This window comes from Urocampus carinirostris, chromosome 1 (assembly GCF_059441175.1).
Source record: "Urocampus carinirostris isolate Australia breed hairy pipefish chromosome 1, RoL_Ucar_1.0, whole genome shotgun sequence".
Taxonomy (NCBI): domain Eukaryota; kingdom Metazoa; phylum Chordata; class Actinopteri; order Syngnathiformes; family Syngnathidae; genus Urocampus; species Urocampus carinirostris.
Genome location: NC_142349.1, coordinates 68,034,117 through 68,050,761, shown reverse-complemented (window position 1 = coordinate 68,050,761; position 16,645 = coordinate 68,034,117). Strand labels below are relative to the sequence as shown.

The window sequence follows — 16,645 nt, the reverse complement described above, 5'->3', positions numbered from 1 at the left end:
CTTGGTGTCACGTTTTGGACATGTTTGATAATTAATTATCTTGCCACACTTGGGATTATGGTTGCTCACTGTTGTTTCAAGCGTTGCTCACCGACTTTGTGTGAACGCTCAGACCCGAGGAAAATTACAGGGAACATTGGTTGTGTAAAACCTTCACACAGTACACTGTGACTACTGTTTCGAAAACTTTTACTGTGTCTGAAATCATATTTTAGTAGACGTTAATAAAAGACAAGCATCTCTAATTACCCAGTTTGTCATGATAGCAAAACAAGGACATTAAAAGCTTCATATTCAGCCTACTCCCTTTGGGCACAAGTTTAATTACTGTATTATTGTATTGTAAAGGTGTTTGTGTGAGAATAGTTTAGGTTTTTTGTATGTGCCTCGAAATAAATATCCACAAAAAAAAAAATACATTGCAAATGTGAGGTATTTGGCCGTACTTTTTCGTTAATACAACGTCAAGGGTATCCACTATTTTGAAGCTGAGAGCTAACTTTTTGTTACTTTTTGCCCCAAGGAGCACAGTGTATCTGATCAGACACCATTTATACTTATACTATACGTTCCTAACTCAATAGAAAACAATAAAAAGAATAGTAACTCAATAGAAAACAGCAAACAATGACAAACTTCATAATGAGAAAGAGACATCATGCACACAACAGCAGCAAGCAGCTGTCATCACTGAGAGCATCCTCAACATAATTCTTATTCATATGCTCCCATTTTTGCATTGCAATGCAATTTTTAAAATACTTTTATACATTTACAGGTGTATACAATTGATTTGTACGTATTTTTGTTTATTGACAAGGTATTTGACACACAGTTGGAATATTAATTTTTAAACATGTCACTCGGTTTTCAAATTAGCAGGATGTCCTGTTCCAAAAGCTCATGTCCCTTAAACCATAAAGTTTTTTTGCACTTTATTAAAAAAAAAGATATATTTGCAAGTGTATAACGTGCATTTCTATGTATTTTTGTTTTGTTTTGTGACAAACACTGTTTTTTATTGTAGAATGTTTAGTTTTGTGCACTGTTAATGAATAATGTGTTTTTTTATCTGATTCAATCAATCGAAAAAATAATTGGTTATTAAATGATTGTTAGTTGCAGCCCTAGTATATAATATAATATATAATCTCATCTCATCTCATCTCATCAGCTGCACCGCTTATCCTCAGTAGGGTCGCAGGGGTGCTGGAGCCAATCCCAGCAATCATCGGGCAGTGGGCAGGGGACACCCTGAACTGGTTGCCAGCCAATATATATAATATATAATAATATATGTATTATATATATGTTATACATTATATATATGTAGAGTGATCTCATCCAGGAAAAAAATAATGAAACAGAAATTAAAGATGCTTGGTTATGTGCAAATTGCATGATTTTGGGGGACCAATCATCACGGGTCACAAAACCCACCTTGGAAAAATTACCGCAGTTGCCACAATTGGACTTGATAACTGAACTGCCTGATTTTCAAGCAAAATAGCATATTGAAAGAATAATAATCGAAATCCACATGTTGTTTCCACACGGGTAACAGGAACGTTTCCTACCTGAGGGCATCCATGGTTCGGAGAGAGTCTTGTCTCTGGCGTTAACCTGCTCCCAGTCCAGGTCGTCGTCTCTGCCTTGGCTGTAGCCGCATGCCGCCAGCGAATTTGCAAAGTTACAGTCGCCTGTGAGAAAGATAAGGATTTTTCACATTTTAAGAGAAATCAAAACACCCTGTTCTTGGCAAAGCATGGGTATATGCACATGTACTGTAAAATTCGGACTATAGGCCGTAACTGTCTTCCCAAGCTTTTAACCCTGCGGCTTATACAATATTGCGGCAAATTTATCCATTTTTTCTAGCAGCCGCCAGGGGGCGCCCGAGCAGTAAAGGTAAGAGTGAGACACGTAAAATATGTATCGAGGAAGACGCAAATTTAATGCAACTTTGAGGTTTGTGCATGAATAAAACTAGCATGAACAGACCCTCTGTAGTGCTATGTCTAATCTTTTTGCGACCAATGTACACTAAGTTGTCGATTTCTACATTTAAAAATACTGCTCCATTTAAAAAAACTGAAAATTGGAAATAATGTACATTATTTATATCGTTTACACAATTAATTTTACGAAATGATTGACAGGTTGATCAAAAAAGAAAATTATTAGGTATGATTAATAGTTGCACAGGATGAATAAGAGTCAGACAACCCAAGAAAATATATATAAAATTAAACAGATAAACCACCGCACTTTTAGGGCAATGTCGGTGTCATATAAATGACTCTCAAACTGCATGATGGTGACCGCCATTTTCCACAATTGAAATAATCTACCAATAGGAAAATTGAAATAGCCATTATCATTGTCGACACTTATTCGGTTTCCAGATGCAGCACACTCACTCCACTTATTCCTTTTACCCGCGTCTTGTTCCATTATCTCTGTGACGACAGAAATATTTTTACTTAAGTGATCTATTGCACAGGCGGGCTTTTATTTTGGAAAACGCATGAACCATTTCTGGTCTTAGAATGAGCTCACAACACACTTAAAAAATAAATCGACTGAATAAAACACAAAAACGACGACATCCGCCCATCCAAGTTGCCTTGTTCTTCCAACATTGCTAGCATAAACAATATTTCATGTATTCTGACATTCGGCAGCATAAAGGCTACAAGCTGATGGGCTTCTTTTTTTTCTCTTCTCCATGTTTTCCAATTCATCTCGGCTGTGACATTTTCAGTCCAACGTGCAAATGAGCGGCGATCACGGGATAATTAATATCCAGCTGCATAGGGCAGCCGCTAATGATTTATTTGCAGACGTGTCTGCTTTTGGCTGGCGGCGGAGGGAGTAGATGTACGAAATGCCAAAGTATCAGAGGTAACATGTTGAGGAATGGTCCACGGGAGGATTCTTTTTTTTTTCCGGCGTCATTAAAGCACCAGGATGTGACTTTATGTCAGCTGACTTTAGTTTGATGTTGTCCGTGATACAGGACTAGCAAGAAAACAGATTCCATCTGCAACCTCAGTGGAAATGTTTAAATCTAAGCTTAAAACACACTTCGATTCAATATCATATTAATAACCTATATTTTATGTTGACAATATCAGGGGATGGTGTCATAATAGTTTGCAATAGTCTTTGATCTGTGCAGCCCTTTGAGACTCTTTGTGATTAAGGGCTATACAAATAAACATGACTTGACTTGACTTAAAAGCTAGACATTTAGTCACATAAAGTCATCAGAGGCGTGTTCAGGAGAGTGATCAGACATGTAGTCTCTTGATAATCGCTTGCCGCGCACTTCTGAACGTTTTGTAATCGCTCACTGTGATTGCCTTACTGATCCAAAATGGCCGACGACAGTACAATGGATTTCGTTCTACAGCTTGCTTTGAGCGAGTTGGCTGATATGAGCGACAGTTCGCATATTGACACAGTTAAGGTTATCCTAAACGCAGTGGAAGGGTCATACCTGTCTTGCATTGTTCACAAACATTACCAGGCAATGTAAGACGATATATTACATCGCCAACAGCACTCGTCAGGGTGAGATCCTCCATCTTCTGCACTGTCGACGCCATGTTGGAAATCAAAGTAAGCGGTCTTTCTCCCGTGATTACTCGGGCACGCGAGCGCTCAATAATCACTGGCCGTTCAGAAGCTAGCGATAGCTCGCGATAGCAATCACTCACTCTCCTGAACACGCCTCAGATTCTCAGTATGGCATTGATATTATATTTCTTAACAGAGGATGAGGACTATAGGTGTGAGATTGATGTAATTTTCTCCAGTTGGCGTTGACATTGAAGTTGTCCATTTCTTTAAAGACAACTGTGCTACTATGTGCATATTAACTGTTAATGTTCGAGCCAACCTAAATCCCACTGTGTATTAAAGTACCTGATTGGTTCTACAACAAAATATAAATCAACGAAGCACTGTAACAAACGAGCTTGTTGGACGTAAAAGTTTTGTTTAAAGCAGGGGTGGCGAACACGCGGCTCTAGAAAATAATATTTTGAAATTAATTTGGCAGATTTGTTGTTTTTATGCTGCTCCAACAAGAGTATGAGTATGGATGTAAAGAGGGGACTGTATGTGTGATTGTGCCGACTGTGTTGTATGGTGCAGAGACTTGGAGCCTGAACGCAGATTTAAGAAGGAAGTTGAATGTTTTTGAGATGAAGTGTTTGAGGACTATGTTAGGAGTGACAAGATTGGATAGACTGAGAAATGAAATTGTGAGAGACAGAACTGGAGTAGTCGTGGAACTGAGCAAGCGTGTTGATAAGAGAGTACTCGGTTGGTTTGGACACATGGAGAGGATGGATGACGAGCAAATGTTGAAGAGGATCTACGGAGCAGAAGTCAATGGAAGGAGGCCAAGAGGAAGGCCACGATTGACGTGGATGGATGGTGTTATGAGTGCACTGCAGGAAAGAGGTCTAAATATACTGGAACTTGGAGCTCTTGTTGGTGATAGAAAGGAGTGGAGAGGTGTTGTGAAAGGATAGTGGGATTGTGGACGCAGTCTTAAGGATGGGCTGGGCACCTGTATGATGCGGCAGGGGTAAACCAGTAAAAGCTGTCTGGCCCTGCTGTTGAACAAAAGAGTGTGTTGTGTCACCCTGACCCGAGTGACATGGCCGCTTTCTGGTGTCCCATTTCATCTGGAGGGACAAAAGCATGACCAACTTGGGTGCCGAGGTGCCTAACTTGTTTGGGTGTTTGGGCAATTGGGTTGGCCATGGTCCAACATTTTTGTGTGTTTTTTTCATGTTATTTATTTCCCTTTTATTTTCTTTGTTATTGTATGTGTGTGTCTTGCTGTCGGTCACCGCTCTTGAGGGATATGACCAAGGTAGATAGATAGATATGCTGCTCCAGACTCACAACTGACTGCCAATCATCTGCGTAGGTTACGTCTAATGCCGGTCAGTGCGTGGTGTGACTCTGACTCTCACGGTTAAAAATTTCGGCTCTTTGTGTCAAACTTGTTTGCCACCCCCTGGTTTAAAGATTTAAAAGCTTATAAAACACAGAAAGCAACCATAGATACCACATTTCAGACCAATATCAATCATTCCTACTTCTTGGCACTCAAGACTAACATATGAAATAAACCTCCTCAGATAGCTCTAAAATTCCATTTGACCAGCATGAAAACAGCATGTATTTTATATCATGTGTTTGAATAAATCCGAATACATAAGTTGCCAAGAAGCAAGTCGGAGGGCATTTACATGATTCTTTGGCCGCGGCTTCGCCGCCACTGGCTGGCTTCCATCAATATTTGCACTCAATAGTTCCAAGATCCTTTGCCTCTCCTGCCCGCGTTTCCCCTGGCCACCCACTGTCCGCTCACAGCACGACGGCGCTCAAAAGAGGTGGCTTTTATCGGTTAGGGTTGATATTCAAAATCAATGGCGTCGGCTAGCCGGAAAATATATTCTGGCTCGACGGGGGGAAGGAGGACAAGGCGATGCCGGGGCAAAGGGAAAAAGTCATCAAAAAGAATATGCACAAAGCGGTGAAGTTTGGTCGCTTTACCACCCCAATCCGTTTAATCTTGAATCGGGTAGGCGTCACCCATTGCCTTCAAAGGACACTTGTGTGCTATTAATGATTTACTGGAAGCTAGTGAGAGCGCCATCTTTGTCAGACTTGATCACTGTGAAATAAAAGAATAAAAAAAGCAGTATTTCCTATGGAGCTTTGTGACACCCCAGTCGCTGGACAGTCGAGGGAGGGTCTGGGGGCGTGCACAGAGCAAAAAGATGAGTTTTTTCATATAAAAAATGTCATATGACATACCCAATTTGAAAAGATAAAAAAACATAAAATATGGGGAAGACATATACAGTAAGTTGACAGGTATGTCATTGTCAAGCGCAACCAATTACAGACACTCCCCAACTTACGACCATTCGACTTACGACAAACGGTAGATACCAACATTTTTTGGGGGATGTCGAAAGAAGTCCGGACATTGCTGTAAGTTAAATGTTGTATTGTGTGCACCTTTTTCCGAGTACAGGACAGTGCTGTAGTGCTTCTTTCCACCACTACCGGCGTGTGGCACTGTGCGAAGTCACCCATCATTCACCCCGAAGAAGAAATCCGGCTCCCTCTTCCTAGTTCGTGTGGAAACATTCTATACTGTATCTCCAGCGCACTAAGAACTTTGACATTTTTATTGTTTAATATCTTGTGCATCCATTCAATATGGTTGGTGTAAAGTGTAAAGAAGAGGCGAGCCGTTTCTTTTGAAACGAAAATGGAATAAGAAAGCTTGATGCGGTTGAGAAAATGGTTGGATCGCTTTTTTTTTGTCCACTATCCACCACGGAGTAGGAACTCTTTAAGCTTATCTTCTAAATTCAAGTTCAACTTACTTACTTATCTTTGTAGAGCATATTATTTTATGAAATGTTTAATTATTTAGAACAATACAAGTTACTTATACAAGCCTTAAACATACTTATATAAACCTTAAACATACAACTTACGAACAAATTTAACCTACGAACGATCGTCTGGGCTTTGAATCTCGTTCGTAAGTAGGGCAGCGTCTGTAGTGAGGGTAATTCCGATTCTTTTAGAGAACCGGCTCTTGCAGCTCAGCTCCCGAACGGATCTTGAGCTTTTTTTTGTCCCTTTAACCGATATACTATCAATAATAATGTATCATTATGCATGAAATGAATGAATGTATTATACTACTACATTATACTAACATTTACATTTTCTCACTCCAGCGAATGTTTAACCAATTGGAACTTTTATTACACTAAGCAAGCAAAAAAAAACTACACAACAAAATACAAATGTTTTATCTTCAAAGCTATAAAAACTATCGTAAATACAAGTATGTACAATTCAACGTCCAAGCTATGTAGAATGAAACCTCACAGAACCTCTGAAAAACACGCACAAATATAAATTAAAATGTGTAAAACGAAAAACATATCAATAGTCACCACTGAATATTGGCATTTAGGAACACAAAGTGCTAAGCTTTCAGGGACTGATTCATATTCATCCGTCAGTGATAGACAATGCACAATGTTTTCTGCCATTACTATAATTAAAACGAGTGTAAATAAAGACTATTTTCTTGCTTTGACTCACTTTTCCTTCTATTGCAAATTATTGAACTGTGACTGTGCTCAATGAGCTGCAAGTAACTCAGTAAACAAAAAGTCATATTAACCATTCAACCAATTAACCAAAAGTGAGTGAGAGACCAATAGATATACATATAGATAGATATAGCGATAGAGCGATAGAGACAGTCAAGTCATATTTATTTGTATAGCCCCTAATCACAAGGGGTCTCAAAGGGCTGCACAGATCACAGATATTGCAATTCACAGACTATTATTACACTATCCCCTGATCTAAAACCTACATGAGGGCAAGGAAAAACTCAAAAACCTCAACATGAGGAAAATGAAGACACCTTGAGAAGGGACCGCAAATAAGGTCATCCCACATCCAGGATGAGCAGGCAGCAATGGATGTTGCAATAACTAATAATACACAGATATTGTCAACATAAAATATAGGTCATTTATAAGCTATAGAATAGAAGTGTTATTTAAGCCTAGATTTAAACAGTTCCACTGAGGTTACCGATCGAATCTCGGGGGGAAGAGCATTCCAAAGCACCGGGGCCTGAATGAAGAACGCTCGTGAATATCCATCCATTATTTGCACCGCTTATCCTCAGTAGGGTCGCGGGGGTGCTGGAGTCCATCCCAGCTATCTTCGGGCAGTGGGCAGGGGACACCCCCAGGGCACACAGGGACAGACAACCATCCACTTGCTCATTCACACCTAGCGACAATTTGGACCAAACAATTAACCTGACACTCATGTCTTTGGAATGTGGGAGGAAAACGAAGTGCCCGGAGGAAACCCTATAGAGGCACAGGGAGAACATGCAAACTACACACGGAGAGGCTGCGTTAGCTGGACTCGAACTCTGAACCTCCGCACCGTGTCGCTGCGCGCTAGCCACCGATTCACCGTGCCAACTATATATTTATTTTTTTACACGTTAAAGACCCTGGCTGGGACCCATTTAACCCTGGCTCGTGCCAGAGTTTCTATATGGTATGGGAAACAATGTATCAGACATTTCAGATCTGTGCCACAAATATATTGATTCACACTCGTGGTCAGATAAAATCCGGAGATGTTATTTATTAGTGGGAGGACTTCATTTGTACTGACGTGCATGTCCGACTATTTCCATTTGACCTCATAGTGGCAGTGGATGTTTATTGTTGACTGTAGAAGATACAGTGATCTATATCAAGAAATGCATTTCAAGAATTGAGCTACAAACAAGGGAATACAATGCAGCTGGAATTTCTTAATTCCTTCTACCAATGTGAATGTCAATATTCCCTTCAAGGACTGTCACAGGAATTTGTGATTTTAACATAGTTATAATCTAATTAAAAACAATATTAAGAAATGATATTGTGATTACCAAATTTAAGGGGTTGATTCCTGCCTGTGAGTATTATGTTTTGTATTCTCTTCACTGTTTGTATTTAGGTTTCTAAACTGCCGCAAAGATTCTATGTGATGAGGTGTTGTCAGGTTTTCAATGTAAATCTCTTGATTTTCTGTCTTAAGGTAATTAGCTTGTTTTTATATTACTAAATATAAAAACAACGTTTCTCGTACAAACACACACATAAAGTAACGTTTCAACAATGAGTGTAATTATATCTCTTGTACTTTTATCAATCTTGTATTCTTTTATTTTGAAATCGTGTTCTTGTCTGTACTGATTCCTCTGACGTCAATAAACACTCCCTCTTTCTGTTCGGGACCTCAGCCAAGAAGGGCGTGAGTTTTTTGCTCCCACCATCATGTCGAATTAAACTATATACATGTATTTTATCTTTGCAAATATAGCCACTAAATAGTTTTAATAATGTCTATCCCTGACAGGTGTCAATAGTGCTTCCCCTTGGTGCAAGCAAGGGTCAATCTTTCCAAAAAAAATAAGTGCATTCTGAGGAGCTATCTGGATACTCCTTTTGAATTACTATTGAATTTATTGATTTATTATTAAAAGTAGATTTATCATTCATTAAGCAGAGGTCCGTGAGTTTAGATGCCATTTTTTTGGTTTCCGACCAATACTCTGGGTTATTTCCAAGGAATCGAACTTTGTCCAAATCAGTATATGGCAAAATCGAAAATAAATAAATAAATCCTTCTTTTAAAAATGATGATCAAAACTATCTGCAACATTTACTAATTTAACAATTAAATGCTATCAATCTATATATTGTAATAATATTATCTACCTAACATGTATCTATTATATACCTATGTAATACAAAGCATTTTATTTGACTGATTTTACTACATTCTTTCAAAGTACATATGTTGCAGTTTTCTCAGATATCTTCGTGTGGACATTTAATTAGGAACTAGGAATGAGAAATGAACCTTGCACTTTGTGAACTTTTGCCACATTTAAGACTTCAAACATCAAGATATAAAACTTTCATTTCTTGTGAAGAATCAACAGTAAGTGGGACACAATCATTAAGTGGAACACACTTTATTGGATATTTTAAACTTTTTTAACAAATAAAAAATGAAAAAGTGGGTGTGCAAAATGATTCAGCACCATTGAGTTAATATTTTGTAGCGCCACCTTTTGCTGCGATTACAGCTGCAAGTCACTCGGAGTATGTCTCTAAATACAGTTTTGCACATCGAGAAACTGTTTTTTTTTGCCCATTCTTCCTTGCAAAACAGCTCGAGCTCAGTGAGGTTGAATGGTACATACGTTTTTAGTTCTTTCCACAGATTCTCAATTGGATTGAGGTCTGGACTTTGACTTGGCCATTCTAACACCTTGATATGTTTTTTGGTGAACCATTCCATTGTAGCTTTTGCCTTATGTTTTGGATCATTGTCTTGTTGGAAGACAAATCTCCAACCTAGTCTCAGGTCTTTTGCTGAAACCATCAGGTTCTCTTCCAGAAAGGTCCTGTATTTGGCTTTATCCATCTTCCCATCAATTTTAACCATCTTCCCCGTTCCCTGCTGAAGAAAAGCAGGCCCAAACCATTGGATTCCATTTATCAATGTTAGTCTTTTAGATCAACATTGAATCATTCAGAGATCCTCACTGAACTTCTGGACAGAGTTTGATGCACTGAAAGTAAAGGGGCTGAATAATTTTTGCATACCCACTTTTTCATTTTTTATTTTTTTTTATTTTTTTAAATATCCACTTCAGGATTGTGTCCCACTTATTGTTGATGCTTCACAAGAAATTACCGTTTTATATCTTGATGTTTGAAGTCTGAAATGTGGCAAAAGAAGTTCAAGGGGGCCAAATAGTTTTGCAAGCCTCTGTATGTGGGAAAAGAAACGATATCGAATATTATATGTGCTGGAAATTTTTATAACATCGGACAATATACATACTGTACATACATTATAATAAATTCCACTGGGATGAAAAAGCAGGACAAAATTTGTCCAAATGTGTCTCAAAAGTGTTTTAGAAGATTTCTTCATATTTTACTAGCCAATGAGATTTATTAAGTAGGAAAGGGGGTGGCATCTATTAAGAGAGTGGTATTTTCTTCGAGCAAGGGCTTCATTCATATCACTTTCATTAACAATGTGGTGTGATCTCTCTTCTTATAAAGCCTGAAGGGGAATTTATTTACTCACTCGCACATGAATCACACTTTAAATACATCAAACCGAGTGTTTTATTGCCTCGGTACGTGCTGCTGTTTTGGTTAGCGATTTATTTCAAAACAGCCATTTGTCATTTTGGGGGCCTATTTACCTGCTCTGTATTGTGGACAAACAGGACATCATTGCTGTGTTTTTGACTGGCACTATTAGGGATCAGTATCCAGAAAATTACTCGCGATGCTTTCTTATTGATCTGCCTCTCTGGCTCTTGTCACCTGGAAACGAGGCCAGTTTTCCGGCGGCCCCAATCCATCAGTGAAACGGGGTCTCGCATGCAAATGAAAGCCCTCAATCAATAGCATCAGAATGCCACGTCTCCCATCGGGTGGTTGATATCGTCGCTGTTGTGCGCCCTTATTGCCATCTGGCTAAAAAAAACACAGCCCGCTCAATGTGCCGCGAAAGAATTTATACCGGGGCAACTACGTGCAACAGTCTTTATATTTCCCCACCGAGAACATTTCAAAGAAATCTATCCATCCCTTTTCCCCGGACGGAGCCAGGGGCCACAATCAATACGTCAACTGCTCCGTGCCGCTGACGATTTCTCCTAAAGATTTTCACCCCCAAGTCAGACTTAAAAGGCCTTTTGTTCCAGCACCTGTAACGAAAAGTTGATTTTTTTTCCGTCTGTGAAAGTTTGCCACTTGCTGTGCCGCTGGATAGAACACTTCGCATACGCCGCCTCCTGAATCCTGGTGACTGAGGGGAACTTTGTGAAGGGCAAACATCAAAGACATTTCAATGACGTTTTTTTTCTAACACTTGTTCAAATTTTGTACATGGAGTACTGAAAATGACAGGGTTGCTTTCTAGCACAAAAGCAGTTGCTTTATTGTCTTTTCATAATGAGAATTAAAGCAGAGAAGTTTGGCGACACATGCACTTATCTGGATTTAGGAATTATGACTTCGAAATTACAACAGGGGTGTCCAAAATTTTCAGAAAGCAGGCCAGATTTGGTAAGCCGAAAATGTGTGGGCACCGACTATTCAGACTGGCATTCTTTCAACAGTCTCTAATAAATTCACACTGCGTGAAATGCTTGCAGTTCTTGGAAATCAGCATTGTGACCTTGTAGCTCGCCTTTGTAGCATTTCCATTTGACCCACAGGATCCTTTAAAAAAAGCGTAGCTTGCAGTTGCTTCACTTTTTCTCAGGGTTTGTTTCCAATTAGTTTTTTGTAGTCAGCATATTTCGTCTGGCAGTGCCTCCTGATATGATATTCTTTGAAAACAGCCACAGTCCCTTTGCAATTTAGGCAGATGCAGTTGCTTCAGATTTCGTTGACAAAATACTCCAATTTTCACTTGTCCTGGAAGCGACGACCCTTACAGTCAACTTTCCTTTTTTTATTTACATATCGGAATTGGGGTGGGCTAAGATTCTCACAGAAAGCCAAGGGCAAGGTGGCCAAAGGGCTACTGCCATCATCTCGCAAAATGGAGAATTTTATTTTTTTTGTACAAATGCATTTTTATACTGCGGTAAACATTAGTGGCGGGGCACATGTTATTTTACTGGCGGGCCAGTAAAGTAAAAAAAAATTGACTTTGAACATGCCTAAACTGGAAGGATAAAAAAAGTGAAAATTAAATACCAGCATAAAGGGATCTCTATTTTTTTTGTGGGCCATGTCATGAATCTAAATTATTTTGGTGTTGGTACTTGGCATCGCTGCCGTGGATCCTCCAGGGTTGAGTACTTGGAGTTGCATCAGTATGAATAAAAAAGTTTTAATATTTTAAGTTATAACTCCCTACTTTCTTGGTCGCAATGGAAAATGCAATCAGATTTTTATAAAATTCTATAGATAATTTAAATATTAAAATACCCTAAATCGTCTAAAGACTTGAATGTTTGCTCTTCACGATAATCATTTTCTAATTTTTAGACTCTTCAATCAGATTAATCATCTTTATAAAGGAAAACTAATCGAACAATTATTTTACTTTGGAAAACGATTAACATTTTTGCTCATGTTACAGACCCTTCCGGTAACTCATCCATTTATTAGTGCAATGGAAATTGAAAATATTGTCCTGTTAAAAACATGGTAATCAGGAGTTTTTTAAATAGTTTGATTAAATTATGATGAAATCTCTTTTACAGTCCTCGTTTGTATTTCATAAAGCTTAAAAATAGTGCGAGTTCTTCAAGATATACTAACAAATACGTGTTTTTTTTAACGCTAAAATTGTGGTTTTACTCTTCGCACGTAAAATGGTATCAATATCAGCCCTGGAAAAACACATATGGGTTGTTATCAATATGAATTTTATTATAGTCCCAAAATGGGGATTAGGCTATTAGGACAAAACGACTTGTCATGCATGGTAGCCTGTTGTCCCAACACAATTGAATTCAATATAGTGCCTTTGCATTTAATATGCTAACATGTGCTTGCTTTTTTAAAACTTCGAAGACTTGTCACTCAACGAGAAACTCTAGGATGAAATAATTAGCACCATATTTGCAATTACCACTGCAGGACGCCAAAAAATAGCATGCTAAGAACATAGCAGTCGTCCAAAATCCTTATTCGTCTTAATTGGAACGGAACTGAGATGAATGTCAAGCGGTTTTCTTGACAGGTTCCGAGGTAGAAAACGCAAAACCAGACTTTCAGGATGGAAAAAAATATATATATACGTCAAAACGAGTGCATATCCGAGTAGAAGGCTGCCTGTCATGGTCAGCGTCCGTCGAAAGCTTCGTGTGATGTGTTGCGCGACTGTAAAACGCATTCATCAAGTTGATGGCTGAGATTTTGACGTGCACAACATAGAACTGAAGGGCTTTCTTCGCAGTAATGAATTTCCCTTTTTGAAATAGACCTCAAAAAACACTCGGCCTGAACGCTTTATTTCGTGAAACGCCGGCGACGAGTGGACCGCTGAGCGCCGCAGATTACCCGTGGAAACGTTCACTGCCGACTTCTTTATTTGCCGACGAATCGATGCGGCCGACAGCGAGACGTGATTGATAATGATATTGAGATTGATTGTCTAAATCCCCTCCCGCAGTTCAAAGTCCCCAAACAGATAATATATATACATGCAATTCAGTGCACAGATGGCTCTTGGCAGGAGCTGCCAATAGATAAGTGAAATAGGGCCGGAGTGAAAAGGCCTATCAGTCTCTAAGGGGCTTAAGCTGCAGGATTCCGCAGCTCTACGCGGCGGTAGAAGGAGATAGTCGACATTGGTTTTAAATTACCCCAGATTGCCTCTCGCTCTATGTCTTTGGGGCTGCCGGCAGAAGACGAGATGTTTGTCGAAATGAGTGTCGACTTGGAGGTGGATCCGGCCGACAGTTTTTTTCCAAAGCAGGTTGGGAGACCGCCAATTGGGAGGCATCTTCAAGGAGATCTTGTGGCAATGATAATTACTTTTAAAGACAAAGCAGTGCTGACCAACATTAATCTCGTTCCCCAATAGCAAACCCTGACTTCAGGAGGGCTTGTCACGAGAACAGATTTTGCTGGACGATAATTGGGTTAGTTGTTGCTGGTAATTGATTTTATTGGCAATAATAATGCATTATGCCGTGTCAAACATAATGACCTTTAATTTCCTACAACAATCATATTGCAAACAGTCAGGACCTTTTGACTAGATAACATCCATCCATTATCTGCACCGCTTATACTCAATAGGTTCGCGGGGGTGCTGGAGCCCATCCCAGCCATCCTCTGGCAGTGGGCAGGGGACACCCTGAACTGGTTGCCAGCCAGTCGCAGGGCACACTGGGACAGACAACTCACTCGCCCATTCACACCTAGGAACAAATTGGACCAGCCAATTAAGCTGACATGCATGTTTTTGGAATGCCGATGGAAACCCACGCAAGTACGGGGAGAACATGCAAACTCCACACAGGAGTTTCGATCTCATGCCATCAGAACTGTGCCGCACACGTGCTAACCACTGCGCCGCCGTGCTGCCCACTAGATAACATGTAAACCAATAATGTGACTGGCTTGCTAGTATGCTGGTGTCGTTCACATGACATCAGAGCTCAGGAAGTAAAAGCTGAGACAGATTATCTTCAAAATGCATAATCTCGGAAAATAATTGGCATATACCAATTACATATTATATATATGTAGATAAAGATATATGTAGATAGATAGATGGATAGATATCATGCAAAAAAGCATGTAGGATTTTCTCACTTTTTGTATGGTTTAGCATTTGGGAATCCCTTTAAGTGTTTTTAGGAGTAAATATTTTTAGTCTATGTCACAGGCTGTTAAAATATGTTCTGCGGGACACAACTGGCTCCTAAGTTATATTTTGGACAGCAGTGGTATAGGCAAATACAGCCTATACATCTTTGAGTGTGTAATCTTTGCCTGGCAACCATTTTTAAAGAAGATTACTTCCTAGCAGAACACCAAGTAATCGTCCAATACACAGTACAATGGACAATGGATGGGTGGTTATAGCACATTAGCAAACATCTATCTTGAGTATTGATACTTGCCGAACATGTGATAAAATTAGCTTTTTGTGATTTTCAGATTTTGGTTGATCATACCTTTGTCATCATCAAGCTTTTCCGACGATTAGAACTCATATTCAGTAATAACCTATTTTTTTCCTTGAGTATTGGGGAAGAATCAAGTCAAGTCAAGTCATGTTTATTTATATAGCCCTTAGTTTCAAAGGGCTGCACAGATAAAAGACTATGCAAACTACAGACTATTATGACACCATCCCCTTATATTGTCAACATAAAATATAGGTTATTCATATGCTATAGAATATAATAGAATCCAGCAGAAAATTACTGGGGCAGACCAATTACCATGCTGCCCTGCCAAACTGTTATTTTAAAGAGCTAAATAAATTTTGAAAGTAATTACTGTTTACTTACTCACAACCATAGCAGAGACTGTAAGTGGATTAGAAACATTGGTATAAACCCATCAAGCCAATCACAAACGAATGTCTGAAAAAAAAAAGTTTGACCGCTGAAAACAGAAATGGGGACGGTTTACACCAAAATTGGCCTCGGGCATCGATTCCCTGCAGCGCTAAGCTCGATACTCCGGGGCCGCGAGTTACCCAAACTTCCTCCACTTTCACATTTGCTGCAGGTGCAGCCCAGCGTCAATCAATGGTGGGAAGAAGAAGGAGGGGGGAAGAAGTAAAAGAGAAAAAAAAAACTGGTTCCTAGTGAATAATAGATCCCGGACAGGGAGATCTCAAAAAGAAGGAAGAAGAAAGAGCTCTGTGCAAAATCCCCACTTGCCGCTCCCACCCGACAGCATCCAGACTCGAAAGTCAATGACCCTTCAGCAAGGCACCTCAATCCTCACCAGCTCAGCTAAATCAACACGTCTTTGAAATCCGCCTGAGCTGCGCCACAAACCACGGGTGAAATGCTGATGTCGCTATCGCTAGCTTTACCCTCTTGTCCCACTCTTATTCCTCTTTTCTTTTCTTCCCCTCTGTATCATTCACAGACTCTAATTTGTCAGACAAGATGGTAACAATAGTGGGAATTAGTCCGGAGGGAGGAGTTGGAGCAAAAAGGGAAGAATTACCACGTTTGATCACGGGATAAACAGAAAGATTCTTTTGTTTTGTGGAACAATTACTTAAAGTTGTGTAGCAGAGTGCCGGAAAAGGAAAAAAAATCAAGGTTGGAAGTCATAGAAATAGAAACAGCGAGGCTAATTAGAATACGGCGAGAATGGTGCAAACAATTCTCTGGAGATAAGAATCTGGGTTATCATCGTATGATCATCTAAAAACACAGGAAATATCAACAATCTGCATTTATGTTCTCGGTTATGGCTTTTAATTGACTTTATAACCAATGCTGCCCTCAACTGCCTGTAAACAACCGTTT

At 39.5% G+C, this 16,645-nt stretch overlaps 1 protein-coding gene across 1 annotated transcript in view; it reads right to left on the bottom strand.

Annotated features, from left to right (window-relative positions):
• LOC148376640 (receptor-type tyrosine-protein phosphatase mu) overlaps positions 1 to 16,645 on the bottom strand; it is a 366,093-nt gene that overhangs the window by 300,939 nt on the left and 48,509 nt on the right. Inside the window, exon 2 of the mRNA XM_088349733.1 lies at positions 1,578 to 1,700. Within this exon, the coding sequence (XP_088205859.1) occupies positions 1,578 to 1,700 (123 nt within the window). The remainder of the gene's footprint in view (positions 1 to 1,577; positions 1,701 to 16,645) is intronic.